The 16,523-nt window shown below is 48.9% G+C and overlaps 3 protein-coding genes across 4 annotated transcripts; 1 reads left to right on the forward strand and 2 right to left on the reverse strand.

Annotated features, from left to right (window-relative positions):
* Nucleotides 1–49: 49 nt before the first annotated feature.
* Nucleotides 50–3,421, reverse strand: LOC112874344 (probable sugar phosphate/phosphate translocator At3g11320). The gene is made up of 4 exons (XM_025937621.1): nucleotides 2,740–3,421; nucleotides 1,755–1,858; nucleotides 1,403–1,631; nucleotides 50–628 (listed from the first exon to the last, which is right to left on the reverse strand). Exons 1-4 carry the CDS (start codon nucleotides 3,226–3,228, stop codon nucleotides 476–478), a joined length of 975 nt encoding a protein of 324 aa, XP_025793406.1. The 5' UTR covers nucleotides 3,229–3,421; the 3' UTR covers nucleotides 50–475.
* Nucleotides 3,422–6,117: 2,696 nt separating this feature from the next.
* Nucleotides 6,118–10,315, reverse strand: LOC112874343 (arogenate dehydratase/prephenate dehydratase 2, chloroplastic-like). Of its 2 annotated transcripts, none has more exons than XM_025937620.1 (12): nucleotides 9,796–10,315; nucleotides 9,614–9,675; nucleotides 9,414–9,506; nucleotides 8,594–8,794; nucleotides 8,418–8,501; nucleotides 8,155–8,250; nucleotides 7,996–8,073; nucleotides 7,802–7,891; nucleotides 7,656–7,714; nucleotides 7,453–7,534; nucleotides 7,299–7,388; nucleotides 6,118–6,569 (listed from the first exon to the last, which is right to left on the reverse strand). In XM_025937620.1, the coding sequence occupies exons 1-11, from the start codon at nucleotides 10,079–10,081 to the stop codon at nucleotides 7,329–7,331; spliced, it is 1,191 nt and encodes a 396-aa protein (XP_025793405.1). In that variant the 5' UTR covers nucleotides 10,082–10,315; the 3' UTR covers nucleotides 6,118–6,569; nucleotides 7,299–7,328. The 2 variants fall into 2 exon arrangements, with proteins under 2 accessions (XP_025793405.1, XP_025793404.1); XM_025937619.1 differs by having other exon boundaries at nucleotides 6,118–6,578; nucleotides 9,796–10,309.
* Nucleotides 10,316–12,613: 2,298 nt separating this feature from the next.
* On the forward strand, nucleotides 12,614–15,951 carry LOC112873831 (mitogen-activated protein kinase 5). The gene is made up of 6 exons (XM_025936911.1): nucleotides 12,614–13,003; nucleotides 13,277–13,406; nucleotides 13,516–13,653; nucleotides 13,815–14,147; nucleotides 14,227–14,410; nucleotides 15,540–15,951. The coding sequence occupies exons 1-6, from the start codon at nucleotides 12,837–12,839 to the stop codon at nucleotides 15,710–15,712; spliced, it is 1,125 nt and encodes a 374-aa protein (XP_025792696.1). The 5' UTR covers nucleotides 12,614–12,836; the 3' UTR covers nucleotides 15,713–15,951.
* Nucleotides 15,952–16,523: the final 572 nt, after the last annotated feature.

The following is a 16,523-nucleotide window of genomic DNA, read 5'->3' on the forward strand; positions in this document are numbered from 1 at the left end:
AACAACATACACTGCATTTCATAAGGCAAACTACAACATAGAAAGAGAATACACCAACAGTCACACTAGTTGTGCTTAAATTCAGTGTCATAATATATTAGGAGGTCCTGGAGCAAAGTTTGGTAAAGGCAGTCTTTAGAACAAAAGAAATGGAACTTACAATAGCAGACGAATAGAAGAGGGCAATTTCCAAGAACTAAACGTATTAACCAATTCTGGCAGTGTGAGCCACAGTTCTCTAACACAAAAAAATTATATTCTATCCATCATCACCATTAGCAAAACAAAATGCCTCCCAGATGCCAAGGGAACACTACAAGTATTATTGGACTTCTATCCTCAATGTCCAATCACTGAGGCGCCAAAGGCTGTAGGATTTGTTGTGACCGCCCCGATGTATTTCCCCATCATATATTAGCTCTGGGCACTGACCGGACAAAGAAAGGATGGCCATATTTACTGTCTTCTAGGGTGCTCACGGCTTGTTGCTGCGCTTTTTGGACTCACTGTAAAGAATAACGCCTATGACTGTGAGAGTGTAACCGAGCATTCCTGTTATAGACACAGGATTCCTGAATATCATAATTGAGACGACAACTGCCACAGCACCCTTTGCATTTCCAAGAACCTGGAGAGACATGGATGTCAAATCTCTTTTAAACCATAATTTAAGGCAAACTATAACAGACATTATAGCATGTGGTAAATAAATCAATCTAGAGCAATATGATGATGTATACATCTAAAAGATGAGTAGAAAGTTTTACTTGTTTCACATAGGTCTTATCCGTAGGACAGTAAGGTACATATGTTACTTCTTTAAAATGGATTTTTGGAAATGCAGTAGATCTCCAAAAAATTAAGACCAATAACATTCAATTCTGACAGATCTCTAATCAATTCAGTTTCCAAATATTTTTCAGTAAAAGACACTAAAAGCATTAGCTATTTGTGCAGCAAACCTATACTGTAGCCAATTACAGACCCAATTTGAGTCATGTATAGTTCAGAATCAATGTTAAGTACTTCTAGCTATATAGTTGTACAAGACAACAACTGTGTATTTCTAAGCTCAGTAAAAACAGCAAATTACAGGGGTTGAAAAAGGTCAAATATTAATCGACACTTGGGATGCAAGTAGATCTTAGTACCATCCCCCCAACACATCTAAAATAGCATGGATAAAAATTAAGATGTGTCAATGTGGATAAAAGTTAAGATGTGTCAATGTGGCTCGTGAGTGATGCAGGATCATGGATAATTAACAGATGCAACTTCATTTTAAACTCTAAACTTTCAGCTAGAAAAGCCAAATTCAAACAACATCTCACACGCAACTAAACCCTAACTGAATTAACTTCTGCAGGAAAGCTGAATTGATGAGTAATAAAGCATTTCGTACCTGTAGAGTCAGTGCACTAGTATGCTTGGTCACCAAGAAATTGGTCAGATTAACAAAATATGCCAAGCAGGAATTGAACAATAGCAACCAAACAATCTTGAAATCCTTTTTTGCCAGCTGAATTGTAACGCCAACTACATTGTCCTCCATAAAGATAGTTGCAGGAAGCAAGAGAATAACAGCTATTGGAGCCATGTACAATAACAAATTCATAGAATTAAGCTTCTCCCTGTGTGATATCAGCAAAAAGAAACACTCAGAATCCAGAAAATGTGCAAAATGAAACTAGTATATGAATACAAAACAATGTGTACAAAATAGCGAATTCATAAAAAGGGGAAAATGGAGTTACCCCTCAGAAGACAGAAGAATTCCTTGCAAAACTGTCTTCAACGCCCTTGCTGCAGTGGCTCCTATGCACATGATGAATCCAAACAGGTGAAAGCTTGGCTCGCCCTGGAAGTTCAATTTGTATGCTCCATATTAGTTAATGTCAAAAACTTAGGTCCAACAACAGCTTTACTTCGCACGTACTAGCATGCATGAGTGATGCATACAAAGCTCTAGGATATCCACTTGATCAACACTTTGAGATATATATACTTGTTGTGAGAAACATATACCTCCTAAAAGCTTTTTGATAGCAACAACTTCTATACTGAGATGCTACACGTTAACACAATATTCCTCACAATCTTATTATAGGTAAGTGCCTCCAGTAGTCATCGGAGGCTTTGCTAATCTAGTATGCAGTATTGCACAAAGTAGCTATAACACAATGTAGTAGATATTACATATAACACAAAAGAATAAACTTAACAATGACACAATTAACGACGCAGCTCAGGTTCCACGAATATTAAAGCATGGATATTTCACAATTGTAATTTCACAGTTGTCCCTGTAGTAATTCCAGAGGGAACAAATATTAAAAAATGATCCACTGATAAAGCTCGGTCAGCTGGATTACTCTCCAGCTGATCACATAGATAGTGAACAGCTGTTATGAAAGTTGACCACTTGGCCCTAAAAACTAGCCAGCGCCAGGGATAGAATCTGCAGGCATCACGACACACAATGAATGGTTTCTATCTGATAATCCTTAAATCCTATTCCCAACGAAGGGAACACCATCCAATATTCCAAAGAAGTGAGGCTCGATGCTTGCCATTTTACTCAAATTATAGTTAGATGACAGATCCACCTCTCGTCGCCAGCTCGATCCCACTCTTACCGAGTTCCGAGCCAGGCAAACCAGAATTCCCCCCAGATCCAACCCCAACTCCGATAGATCTACCGAAACGAGAGAGATGGAGGCGGAGCAGGCAGTAACTTACTCCGCTGGCGATGATGACTCCGGTGACGACGGGCACGAGGGTGAGGTAGGTGACCCACGACTCGCGCTTGACGGTCATGATGTACGCGAACACGGCGGTGAAGAAGGGCGTGGTGGCGCCGACGGCCTGGTTAAAGGAGACCGGCAGGTACCGCAGCGAGACGTTCCCCGACACGACGGAGCCGCAGAAGACGAGGCTGAGCGCGGCGATCTTGGCGAGCTGGACGCGGGAGCGCACGAGCTGCATGGGCACGACGCGGAGCCAGGCGATGGCGGCGTAGGAGAGCAGCGCGCAGGCGGACATGTGGCACATGGTGAGGAAGATTGGGTACTTGAAGCCGTAGTTGCTGAGGAGGTACTTGTTGAGCAGGAGCACGCCGATGTTGGAGGAGTACCAGGCGGTGACGAGCCCCACCGTGAAGAGGCGCCCGGTCCCCGCCGCGGCCCCCGTGCCGCCGGGGGACGGCGCGGAGCCGCCCTTCGCCGTCATGGCGCTCCTCGGTCGTCGCCGCCGGCGAAGGCAGCACCCCGGCGCCCGCGCGCAGGGGGGGAGATCTGGGGGGAGGGAGGAGGTGGGAATGCGTGCGGGGGTTGGGTCGGGTCGGGTCGGGTCGCGGTTGAATTGGTGGTGGTGGACTGGTGGGTTTGGGCTTGGGGCGAGGCGGAGGCGGAGGCGTCCGCGTGAGCCTGCGTTTATGGGAAGAGCCGGGGAGGAGACGCCCCCCTCTCTGTCGGTGGATGGACGGAGCCAGGGGAACGCAGGGGGGAGATCTTTTCCGGCTTCTCTTTCTGCTGCGCTGTTCGCGTGTTCGTGTAGGGGGCCTGGGCTGGTTTTCTTTTCATATTGTTTGGCAGATCGGCGTTCACGCTGAGTCCAGCGGCGGGGCAGGTATCTTCCCGCCACGTCAGCTCTCACCCTCACCCTCACCTTACACTTCCAATGCACAGGTTATAGTGCTAGCTCTCACTTCTCTCTTCTCCATATTAGCTTTTCTTTTCCAAATTTAATTATTTCAACCTCCACGTGGACCAATAGAAACACGTCACGTCACTCCCGCCCCACCCCTCTCGCCCGACGCCAGCGCACCGCCTCGCTACCGCCCGTCTACCGCCCCCGCGCGTCTGCCAACGTGGGCGAGAGTGGGGCGATAGTGCCCGCTCCCGCCCGGCGGTACTGCTACCGCCTTCTCTCTCCCTCTCACCTGCCTCTCGCCTCGCTCTCGCCTGGGCTGGGCCGATAGGAGGGCGGTACCGGCCCCCATTGGCACCAGCCTTAGGGTTGGGGGGGTTTTCAAACTGGCAGTGCATTATTTTATCCTTAGTGCATCAGACTATTAGGTGCCTAGGCGATATCTATGGTTTATAGATAGTGGCGTTGGATATAAAGTCATCTCCAGACTTTCAAATTTCTATTGTCGAAGAAGCTAATTGATGAGAAGTTTGGGGGGAAATCACTGTTATATGTCAAAAGTATGCAAGCAAAATACGAATTGATCAATTCAGACTACTCGCGTATATATAATTTAAGGGCATACCAATTTAGATGGTCACACCATATATTTTACAGTATTAACTCAGTGCAAAATTTATTTTGAAGCTGTTGTTCACCGTACTTTGGCGAAAATAATCGTCACCAATAACAATATTAGAGTACAAATCAGCCTCTTAATTTAACGCCGGTAGCCTCCCAACGATCATCACTCCTAACTCCTAACTACCACCCCACAGGATCGACAGGTGCGTTTGGTCTGAAAAGTTCGGCAGGGAGGCGCAAATCGGCAACGACTTAGTCCGTTCGGCAGCCGAGCATGACAGCACCCGCCGCTCAGAAAACCCAGCCCGCTGATCGGGTCTCTCCCGCGAGTACAAAATAATAGCTACAGCCGGTGCGACGGCTACGTCTACGCTCTGCTCAGCACCCGCAGGAGTCGAGCACGAGTGATTGCCTGCCTAATTCGTGGACCCGATCGCCCGGTCCGGTGGCACGGGTACGTGTACGGGCTCGTTCATCTTCATCCAGCAGGAGCGGAGCAACGCGCCAAACTTTTTGCTCGGGCTGATGACTCGCAGGAGCAAGCAAGAGACAAAAACGCCGCGCCAGATACGGACCCGACCCGGCGGCGCCCAGGTGACGGTGCGCCGCGACACCTCGGTCACTCGGTTTTCGCGTGCCAGCCCAGCCGTCTGCATCTGGAGACTGGAAGAAGCCAGGAAGGTTCCTCCTCCTCCCCTATGGCTAGGCATGCGAGTTAACACTCAACAGCGACGTGTCTGAGGCCGTCGTGCTTGCTACCAGTACTGTAGTTAGCCGCGACCTCGACCGGTGGTGTGGTGATGTGGGCACGTTCGCTGCCCAAACTTTAGGATGGGAACTTGGGAAGGGGGGAGGGAATAGGAAGAAGTTGGCTAGGACCGGTCAGGTTTCGGCTTCAGAAAAAGGCGACGAAAGCTTGAGGGAGAAGAGGCGAGGCGCTGAGCGGGAGGCACATTCCGAGCGCTCGCTCCCCGTTGCGGAGGGAGGAACGGGTTCTCTTCTTCCTACTCATCATCGTCCTTTTTGCGTGAAGTGGGGTCAGCTCCGGGCTCGGATCGACGGGAGAAGGAAAAGGCTTTAAACATGCTTACATCGTACGACGATCAAGTGGGGAAAGAGAGCACAAACCGCACGCGAACGGGGGCGACCGTTTCTTCACGAGATCCGAAGAAACTAGGCCACCAGGCCATGTGTATCAGCCCGTATTCGGCAGAAAGCCGAGCCGTTGACCTAGTTTCCCCTAAACACCCCCCCCCCCCCCCCCAGCTCCAACCAAAGCTTCCCAGTTCCCGTCTCCACACGTTCTCTTACTCGGTAAAATGCTAATGCTTTTTCCCCCAGGATTCCTGATGCTTGATGATCCTGGAAAGAGAAGATGTTACACGAGGGGGGACCGGCCAACACCGGTAGTGTCATTAGGAGACTGGTAATTCCTGACATATTCTTTGACCGTCTCTAAAAATAACCGGAATTCAAAGGCAGAATAAACCGAGACCGGAGAGCACATGGTAGATCTTGGAGTGCAGAGCATAATCATATACTAAGCGAGAAGCCCATGTGGGTTCCTCGAATGTTTCCTCCAGAACAATGCCTCCAGAAAAGAATATTCTCCAGCTCGGCACCAATACTTAAACATCATTTACAGAGTAAGCAGGCGCTAAACTGGAGTCAACTTCCAGGCAATTACCTGGTAGGGGGTATACTGTATAAAAATAAGAACAGACCCATTTGACCTAGCACAGATCACGGCAACCAACCAAAGAGCCTTTTTTCCACGCACGGAAAGTTTGGCCATCGTCTGACCCAGAGGCATAGACCGAAAGAGCATCCATCCAGTCATCCAAATAAACATGGAAACACACGAGCTATTGGGAATTATGCCATGATACTACAGTGCACATGACAGGATGATTACTCGCCGCTATGACAACATGTCAATTAAAACAGACAAACCTTTTTTTAGGCAGCAGGACGGTTTAAACAACCAAACTAACAGACAAAACTATTCTACTATAGCTGTTTTTTACAAACCAAATATCCAACCCTTGATCTCTATATGTGTTCTAACAGGTTTCTGCATTACTGGAGATAAAAGAAGTCATCTTTAAGGTATCCTCCTCGGTCCTTGCATACAAGAACATCAGCAGCAAAAGATGTGATTTTCTTCCCAATATCATAACCAAATGCATGCCTCACATGCTCTACTATTTTAATGTAGCCATTTTGCTCCATCAAAATTAGCAGCAGCCAGATAATTGTTCCTGTCTTTTCAACTGCCTGCCCATTTCACCCAGTTTCTGAGAATCCTGGGTTAGAAGACATTTGTGAAATAGAACCCTCGAGGAAATAAATTATTAATGTAGCGACAAAACTTTCCATGTTCATAAATTATCAGATATGCACCCAAATGGCCAGTACCCTCTCCATTTTTTCCATAAGGTGCAACAAGATTTCTAAATTCAAACTTCATAATCTTAAAGCAAAATTAGCCTACCGATTTAAATCTAATCACACAATCTCCAAACGAAGTTCAGTATTCTACTTCAACTCGACCCAATCAACTTCAGGAACAGATATGCACCCAAAAGCCTAGTGCTCCCTCCATTTTTTCCATATGGTGCAACAAGATTTCGAGATCCAAACTTCATAATTTTAACCAAACAATAAGCCTACAATTTTGTAAATTTTTTCATGCAAATTGGTACCATTAAGATCTATATTTGATCGTTCTATATCATGATAACCCCCCAAGGTAGTTGTTGTCTGTTAAAAACTGAAAGCTGGTGGGATGTGGCTTGTGGATTGTTGTGTAAAGGACGTTGGATTCTACCAATCTGATTTAAAAAGCACCGCATTTGTTAGCGTTTTCAAGCTGAATCCACAATCTGAAGCTAAAACAGATAGTTCCTGAGTTGCTCGACTCGAGCCACGCTCAAATAGGTCTGGTATATTTTTACCCATTTAAAACTGAAAAAATATGCTCTAACTTCCGGACAAAACAGCAGAAACAGGTATTCACTACTCACCAGCATGTGATCTGCAGAAGTACTTGCTATCTAAGGTTCGTTCACATCTGTAGGATAGCTTCCCAGGACTCTTAAAAAGGTTGCAAACTCCTGTAAATAAAGCAACATGAGCACAGTTCTCTTTGACCAGATAGTACTAACCAAGAAAGAGCACCTTCAAATTTCCAAGAGCATTCTGAGTTTTTGGATCAGCCATTGAAGCCTCTAGGTCGACGTAAAAGAGGTAATCAAAATTCCTGATGCAACCCAGGATCCAATGGGTTAGTAAGATAAACATCACAGGTAATGCTCGTAAACATGTATAATTGCAGGAAGTGAAATCAAATAATTTAGAAGGCCACAGGTTTAGCATCTAACTTTAATAGACAGTCATCAGATACACGAAGAGGCCTTTCCTTGTGTGGACGACTTTCAATCTGTTCATCCATTAAAAAACTGAGCATATATAGTGCATCATTTCTACAGAATGTATACATGTGACAGGACAAAGTTGTTGGGCAGACCTTTGTGAGGTTGATTTCCCTCAGTGCGAATACAGCAAGTGCCTTGAAGAGCTGTCCAGGCCCTTCTTCTAGTGAAAAGACTATGCTAGTCTGGAAAACGACCATACAACAGATCAGCAGGGTTGTCATACGGCGAGGGTCGGGTCCAGGCAGCCAAAATGAAGATGAATAAGAGTTTGCACAATGATTTGTACCTTGAATGGTTTATCAGTGCGAGGTATGATGGGTTCTCGAGCTAGCATCATAAAACGGGTGACATTATCTTTGTCATCCTAAAGAAAGTGATAGGGTAATTTTGAGAACCAACAGAATATTCTCTCTTATTTTACTATTTTAACATGAGTTCATTATACCTGAATATTCTCAGCAAGAACATCCAGTCCATACAGTTTAGCAGCCAATGAACTAGCAATAGCACCAGTGTCCTGGAGCATTTGTTCTGCAACAAACTAGAAAATAAGAGTCATGTTATGATTGACGACAGAGAGTTCACTTGATGAGTAACTGAAATCACATTCTATCCAAAAATCAAAACGAGTTGCTAAACAATAATGAGGAAAACAGAGATATGTGCGTTAGAAGATGAATCTTCCAGGTGAAGAAAACATCAGTCTACCTTTGCTGCACCAGCAGTGTCATCAACAGCTTCTCTGTGCTCGATTCCTAATTCCGTCAATGTGTGCTCACATTGTGCAAGAGCCTAAGAATTAAAAAAAATGACATGTTTGAACAACTACCTCCGCCAAAAAAAAGAATAAACAGTATTGATGCCAGATCAACCAAGCAGTTCACCTGGGGATGACTCATAGCACTTTTGAGGTTTTCAATCTTCACACCAGGATTGGCTAGCAAGCAATGACGAACCGCAAGGCGAACTTCTCCAACAATGTGCAAACTATGCCGAAGCAAAAGGTCATAGTTCCGATGAATGCTACCTCCCAATGAATTCTCAAGTGGCAGTACAGCCCTATCAGCCACCCAGTTTTGAACAGCCTGTCAAAGGAACATGCACAAAAAAAATCTTTCTATGTGACTATACATTGAAACAAAATGACTACAGAAGTGTCTGAAGGCAAAAAAGAAAACCTGAGCTCCAATTCTTATAGTATTGACATTTGCTACTAACCTCTCTTGAAACATAACAATTGGTTTTAGAAAAAAGAAAAAGATTCTGTTACATGCTACAGAGACCTGGCACTACAAGAGGTGCTCCCCTAGTAGCCTATCCAGGAAATTGACAATTTAACATGCCAAGTGACTTAGTCTTATCTATCTCAATTCTTAAATAATATATAAGCAGACACACGGGTTCTGGTCATTTTTGGAAGTACGATTTAACATGCCAAGAGAATTTTTTTCCCCAACACAACAGTGTTTAAACAATGCATGTATATCATGTGCTAGTGATAGGTTATTTGGACGAATTACTCTCAACTAAAGCAACATGGAACCAGTCCAAATGTCCAATTCATTGTCAGTATTTCAGTTACTCGATATATTTCATAATCAAAATATTTAACCACTCCAATTTGATGTCCGTCTTCCAAAACTACAATATGAATCAGGTAAAGTAACTAGGGCATGTGTTCCACCAAGCAACTCACTTAGCTACCTGAAATGCAGTATCGAAGTGCTCGCAGGGCACAGTCTCACAATTCGGGTATGCCTTTTTTGCTGCCGCCTCACTGTACGCCCCAGGGCAACCCTGTATCAGACACCATAGCCAAACTCAACTCCCATTAAGATTATTCGAGACACACGCAAGCACAGACGAAGGAAAAACTGAAACAGCAGACGCGTTTCGTCGAGCACCTGGTAAGCAACCTTGAGCCCCTTCCCATTCGCATCCATGACGTCCGCACTAGTGAGCGGCCCTGAACACAATTGAAAGATAAAAATAAAATAAATCCACAAGCAGCTACCGCGGAATCAAGTGGTTAATCAATTCCGGGGAATCAGCTAAGGCAAAGCGTCGCCGAGCCCGCGTGACTTACGAGGCAGCCAGTGGGGATCGCGAGCGCCGGGGACGGTGAGGCCGGAGACAGGCGCGGACGGGCGGCGCAGCCCGTTGACGTCCACGGACTCGACGCCGTCCGCCACCGTCGCCCGCGGCACCGGGGCGGGAGAGTTGGAGATGGAGTTGGGTTTGATGGAGCTGTCGCCGTTGGCGGCGCTGCATTTCAGGGAGGGGCGGCGGGGGGACGGGGAGGTGGCGGCCGGGTTAGTCGAGCGGGCCCGGGCCGGGAGGAAGGGGAGCCGGAGGCAGGTCGTGGGCGCCATTGCCGCCGCCGCGGTGAGCGGGCTGGGCGTTTATGCTTGCTGGCTTGCTCCGCTGTTGCTCGCACGAGACGAGAGGCAGCGGAGGAGCCGAGGCGTGGAGAAGTGGAGATTTTCTTCTTTTTCCCGGCGGCCGGCTCGGTAAATGCCCTGAGCTGAACGGTGTGGGGGCGTGCGGCCGCGTGAAGCGCCCGGCGCCGTGCGCAGAGCTGAACCAAGATTTTCGTCGTTCTCGGGCTCACGCCGACGACACCACACCGGACCGGACGGACGCTGCCTGCGTACCTGTGGTGTCGGCGGCCGTCTCTCTTACAAGGTTCGCGAGGGAGAACTGGGCTGTCTATTAAGTCCGGCCAACCATAGAAAAGGAGAAAAGTAGTCTTAGCCCAAGAAAGATGGCCTGTGCATCATCCCCAGCATAAGCCAGTCTTGGCCCGGCCCATTGGGGAGAGAATTCCAGCTTCCGATTAGTGTTTGCCGATGCAGAGCCGCAGAGGGATCAAAGCTCACAGTACCAGGAGCCATGGAGCATCGTGTCAATTAACAATACAACCTGAAAGTTCTAAAAAGACCAATTCATCATTAGCACTGATGGTAGCAAAAGAACATTATCCTGGTCTCATTACCAATATACTGGCCGCTCAATCCGCCTCGATGTCATCACAGCACAGCAAACGTATGATGTACCTATCACAAACCAAAGTTCGCATGATAATCGTACCAGCAATGCACAAATCAACTTAAGCTTGTGGCACGCCAAGTACGATATCTTGTGAGACCTTTCAAACTAAAATCCCCGGCAGAATCATAGAGAGTCCGGCCTCGCAATCATGGCCTCGGTTTCTTAGCCTCCCTTGTTCCAATCGGCCGGGCAATAGACTACTGCTAGCAGCAGTACGCATCCATCAGTCGCTGGTGCTCCTCATCCGTTCGCCCATTTTTCCGGGAAAATTTGCGCCATCAGCTTGCAGTAAACTAATCTGCAGCACCCCTTGCATCGAGCCGCCATGCCCCGGCCTTGTCTTTTGCAGGGCTGTCCATGCTTAACGGTAAGAGTATCCCCTTCGGCACTAAGGTGTCTCTCTCGTGCCTGTGGATCAACGTTTCTTGGTCGACAGCTGAAACTGGTGGCTGCGAGTATACTAGTAAAATTACAACGTGAAACCTGATGTCTAATTTTAATCGGCAGTGCACGCAGATGAGTTTGGATTTGTTCTGGTTCCTGAACTGTTCAGATCACTCCAACCATTGGATGACAGGTTGGCTGGGCCTTTCTTGCTTCAAATCATTCTGCGAGTAAGCAAGCATGGGCGGGGCGGCCGCTTGCACTTTCTCTGAAGTGCTCCGGCCACTGGATCGAGCTCCCCCCTGTCCCACGATCTTTCAGCCATTGTTGCCGTCGCCGTCTTGGTGATCGCAATTACTTTCCAGAAGAAAGATCTCGGCGGGCACAACAAAATGGTTAATTCCAGGAACTTTCAGTCCCTGTCCCTATCCGCGCGTTTCAGATCAAACTGGTTATTTTTCTTTCTTTCTTTTCTACTTTTATTTATCGTTGTGCTTTTCTAATCCGTGTTTGCACAACCTTAGTATCTACTCTAGCCTACAGCCTACTAGATTTTGTTCGTTTCGACGTACACGGCTCAGGAACACCGTAGCCTCGCAGGCGACAGAGCAGACGAAATCACGCCCGAGAGACGGGTCCGGGAATCCCACAGCCCCACGAGCTCAACGACCAGCAGCTTTGGAGTCGAGTCGGCACCCGGCACGCAGGGCTTTCAAGTTCCCCTTTCCACACGTCGCCGCGGCTCGAAGCAGGAGGAGGAGGACGACGACGCGGCCGGCCGGTCAAACGCCACCCCGCGCCCAGGCCACGCAGACCGCATCATCAGCCCTGGCCCCTGGCCCAACGGCTAAGCATTTTTCAGTCTATCAGCCCACTCGAATAAGTGTTAGCTTTTTGCTATTGTTATATAGTCCATTTATTTCTCTCATAATTTTTTTTATTTTTATATTAAAGCTGAATATAAAATCACAGCTCGCTTCTCCCCTCTCCTCGAACAACCTGTCGTACTACTTTCCCAGCGCCAACGCCAGCCAAACAACGCGTCGGCGGCTATCCGCCAATCCCACTCTGGACAATCTCTCCCGCAGCCGCGCTCCGGACGGTCCGTCCCCATCACCCACCAGGCCACCACCCATCAGAGCAAGCCCGGAGGAGGAGGGGGGTCCACACCCGGGACACCCTGACACGGCGGCCCCACCCGTCAGCCGAGCCGCGTGCCGTTGCCACGCCAGCACAGCACCCGACGGGGTCGGGGAGCCTTCGTTTGACCGTTGAAACGCCACGACCGCCGTCGGATCCGGCGCGGCCTCCTATCGGCGGCGCCCCGCCCTCGCTTCTCTCGCGTAGAGACGGCGCGGGGTCGTGCCGCACCGGGCGTCACGCAGTAGTCTCCTCGCGCTCGCCTTCTCGTAACCTTCCTCGGCTGGAGTCAGTCCGTCTCGGCCTCTCTGGGCAGCGGGCCAGCAGCAACGCCCTGCTCCAGCCGCCCCTCTTTTATAAATCCTCGCCTGCGCTTCCTCTTTTGACAAATCGGTCGAGAGGGGGGAGAAGACGGTCGATAAAGTCAATCTGCCCGATTGGCTTCGTGCTCGTGCTCGTGCTCGTGCCTGCGAGGAGTGAGCCGGCCTTCTTCTTCTTCTTCTTCTTCTTCGAGGGGAGGGGGTTCGGCTAGCAAGGGGGAGAGGAGCGAGGATGAGCGGCGGAGGCATGGACGGGGCTCCGGCCGCCGAGTTCCGACCGACGGTGACGCACGGCGGCCGGTTCCTCCAGTACAACATCTTCGGCAACCTGTTCGAGATCACCAACAAGTACCAGCCGCCCATCATGCCCATCGGCCGCGGCGCCTACGGGATCGTCTGGTACGTTCTGCTCGACCTCGCGGCTCGTCGATTTCTTGCGAGTTGCAGATGACTGGCAAGCAATCGGGTTAGTTCATAGGTCCGGTCATGGATTGATAGGGCCAATCAGTTCCTTTTTCGTAAAAAAAAATAGTAGAGTACTGCAGCTGAGCAACAAGTTTGGTTAAATTTAGTAGTGTAGTGGTTGGTGAGCTCTCGAATCGAATGAACGCTCCCACCTTTTAAGAGTGGTTGATTGATCTTGTTCTGAAAATTCTGTACGGGTGCGCGCAGCTCGGTGATGAACTTCGACACGAGGGAGATGGTGGCCATCAAGAAGATCGCCAACGCCTTCGACAACCACATGGACGCCAAGCGCACGCTCCGGGAGATCAAGCTGCTCAAGCACCTCGACCACGAAAACGTAAGCGCACACAGTACAGCACCCGCCCAAGTCCCGATTTGCGTTTCAGGTACATGATGATATGTAACCTGACGCCGGCTGCTCCCATTTGGGCACGAACAAACAACAGATCATTGGCATCAGGGACGTGATCCCTCCGCCGATCCCGCAGGCGTTCAACGACGTGTACATGGCCACGGAGCTCATGGACACGGACCTCCACCACATCATCCGCTCCAACCAGGAGCTCTCGGAGGAGCACTGCCAGGTAATGTAACTGAAAAACTCTGATGGCACGCAAGCTGCTCCTGACGACAGAGCCAGTCAGAAAAAACGACGCCATCGATGGTGTCGCCGTCAGATTTTAAAGGCCCTGATCTGACGGGGTAATCTCTGTACGTGTCGGCCGTCGTCGCGTCGTCGTCGCAGTACTTCCTGTACCAGATCCTGCGCGGGCTCAAGTACATCCACTCGGCGAACGTGATCCACCGGGACCTGAAGCCCAGCAACCTGCTGCTGAACGCCAACTGCGACCTCAAGATCTGCGACTTCGGGCTGGCGCGCCCCTCGTCGGAGAGCGACATGATGACGGAGTACGTGGTCACGCGGTGGTACCGCGCGCCGGAGCTCCTGCTCAACTCCACCGACTACTCCGCCGCCATCGACGTCTGGTCCGTCGGCTGCATCTTCATGGAGCTCATCAACCGCCAGCCCCTCTTCCCCGGCCGCGACCACATGCACCAGATGCGCCTCATCACCGAGGTAAACCCTCGCCGATCACTTGTTCTGATGGGTTGCACGACGCCATTTCTCCGCCACTGATCCTCGTCGTCGTCGGCAGGTGATCGGGACGCCGACGGACGAGGAGCTGGGGTTCATCCGGAACGAGGACGCGCGCAAGTACATGCGGCACCTGCCGCAGTTCCCGCGGCGGCCGTTCGCGAGCATGTTCCCGAGGGTGCAGCCCGTGGCGCTGGACCTCATCGAGCGGATGCTCACCTTCAACCCGCTGCAGAGGATCACAGGTCAGTCGCCGCCAGCCCGCCGCCGCGGTTTTAGCGTTTCCTTTCTTTTCTTTTCTTTTCTCCTTGTGCAACTCGTGCGGCTGCTGAATCTTGAGTACTACTACTACTACACGTGTGGTTTTCTATTCCTGCGCCGTGTTGACCAGTGTTAGAATCACTGCCATATTGACGTCGGTTGTTAGTGGCATGGCATGTGAGGGGCACTCGCTACGCTGTGGTGGTGTATAGGCAAGGAAAACACCGGACATTTCAAGAGAGGCATCGAGTAGGTGTGGTACTGGCCTCCGGTCAAAGAAAGAGGCGTGCCACGAGCTAAGTCTGTCCGCGCAAATTTGAGTAGATTGACTGGTCTGGTAAGGTCCAAATGCGATCGATGTTCTTTGTCTGAAATAGAAACTTTTACTAATCTGCAGCTACAAAACGCGGGAGGGTTTGGTAGGTTTCTTCGTTGAATTCAGACCATAACTGCCTAACACAATAGTGGGGGCGTCACTTCTGTCATTCTGTGATGAAATATAGTAGTGTTCTATTTAAGGTGTGCAGCTACTCTGCTAGTGTGAATCTTTTGTTTGTATGTTCAGTTGTTGCCTACCGTCCAAACTGGCAGAACACTACCGCAGTGTGCTGGCAATTATGCCGATAAGCTGTCCAATTGCAACTTACCACAAGGATAAAAACCTTTGTATAAATTCCTGTTCAGAAAGCTCGTCAGCTCTTCTTGTTTTTCTGTTCTGTGTTTTTCAAATATCACGCTTCTGAGTCATCAAACAAAGCTGTACTTGCTATGGAGTGTTCTCCATATGCATGCAATTTGCAGTGCTGTTGCGTTGACCCATCCTCGCTTATTTTATGCTTGCATTGGAGCTTTCTGCGTATTGCTTTTGTCGAAGTGGCGATGACGACTATGTAAAGAACAAACGCGTTTTGGATTGAAAAGAAAAAACAACGGTACAAATAGTCTAAAAGATTATGTTCCTGCACTGTCTCCTCTATGGGTTTCAGACTGTCACAGTTTAACTTCAGAGATTCCTGTACTGGGTTCAGACCAGCAGAGTTTCAATTCGGAGACTCCGTCAGGGTCCAGGTCTGACTGATTTCAGTTCCCACCGAAATTTCTTTTGCCGTGCAGTTGAAGAGGCGCTGGACCACCCGTACCTGGAGCGACTCCACGACATCGCTGACGAGCCCATCTGCACGGAGCCCTTCTCGTTCGACTTCGAGCAGCAGGCTCTGACCGAGGACCAAATGAAGCAGCTGATCTTCAACGAGGCCATGGAGATGAACCCGAATTTCCGATATTAGATTGAATCTCCAGATGTAGGGTTCCCATCTACCTATGCATGCTGTTTGTAAATAGGCGTAAGATTGAAGAGCCGGCTAGACGGAACATTGCATTTGTTTGTTTGTCGAGATGTTCGAGCCCACCATCCTGTCAGTGTAGGGCTGTGTAAGCTGTTGCTGCTGGTTTCAGGCGTTGTTGTAATCGACTGTAGCAAGAATAAAAGGTTTGGAGCATGATTTTCGAGCATTTCGAATCTCAATTTTGTCTGCCTACTTAGCACAGAGCTTGTTAACGAGTGCAACCCAGCTGCTTCAGACTCCACGTAGAGAGGTACGAAGGATTTGTTTGGAACTAGCTCGTGCAAGACACCTCAAGTATCGATCTTTTTACAATCCTTTAGGAAAGATTGGAACTCAGCACACCTATACTTGACCACACAAATTTTTTTAATTCGAACCACGATCCTGTTCAGTTCATTTGAAATGCAAATGATAAGTTCCAGAGGCATATGCACTTCATGCCTATGTATTCGTGATGCTTGACAGCATGCCTAGTGCCTATAGGTTGACGAGGCGAGTGATCAAAGGATATAACCTCCCCAGCCGAACTGTTGAGAGCTTAACTTGACAGGAAAGCAAGCAAATCAGACTATCAGTCGCTCAGAGGAAAATATGATCCAGATTGCCCGAAACATCATTCTAACCAAAACTTCTCTTCCGGTCAGCCCCCAAGGCCCTACCAAAAATGCTCAATCAGTCTACCACCACAACAAAGAATAAGTAGTACATAAGTAGCTCAAGCAGTCCCGCACACAACTTTAACACCACACAA

This window comes from Panicum hallii, chromosome 9 (genome assembly GCF_002211085.1).
Source record: "Panicum hallii strain FIL2 chromosome 9, PHallii_v3.1, whole genome shotgun sequence".
Classification (NCBI taxonomy): Eukaryota; Viridiplantae; Streptophyta; class Magnoliopsida; order Poales; family Poaceae; genus Panicum; species Panicum hallii.

Bases quoted from the DNA above. Each gene is read 5' to 3' on its own strand.
- LOC112874344 (XM_025937621.1), bottom strand. From the start codon at position 3,228: ATGACGGCGAAGGGCGGCTCCGCGCCGTCCCCCGGCGGCACGGGGGCC. The intron at 1,859-2,739 runs GTAAGTTACTGC...TTGAACTTCCAG, and splicing joins GAGTCATCATCGCCAGCGGA to GGCGAGCCAAGCTTTCACCT. The intron at 629-1,402 runs GTACGAAATGCT...ATGTCTCTCCAG, and splicing joins CTAGTGCACTGACTCTACAG to GTTCTTGGAAATGCAAAGGG.
- LOC112874343 (XM_025937620.1), bottom strand. From the start codon at position 10,081: ATGGCGCCCACGACCTGCCTCCGGCTCCCCTTCCTCCCGGCCCGGGCC. The intron at 8,795-9,413 runs GTAGCTAAGTGA...TTCCTTTGACAG, and splicing joins ACTTCGATACTGCATTTCAG to GCTGTTCAAAACTGGGTGGC. The intron at 8,251-8,417 runs GTAGACTGATGT...CTTATTTTCTAG, and splicing joins ACACTGCTGGTGCAGCAAAG to TTTGTTGCAGAACAAATGCT.
- LOC112873831 (XM_025936911.1), top strand. From the start codon at position 12,837: ATGAGCGGCGGAGGCATGGACGGGGCTCCGGCCGCCGAGTTCCGACCG. The intron at 13,004-13,276 runs GTACGTTCTGCT...GGGTGCGCGCAG, and splicing joins GGCGCCTACGGGATCGTCTG to CTCGGTGATGAACTTCGACA. The intron at 13,407-13,515 runs GTAAGCGCACAC...AACAAACAACAG, and splicing joins AGCACCTCGACCACGAAAAC to ATCATTGGCATCAGGGACGT.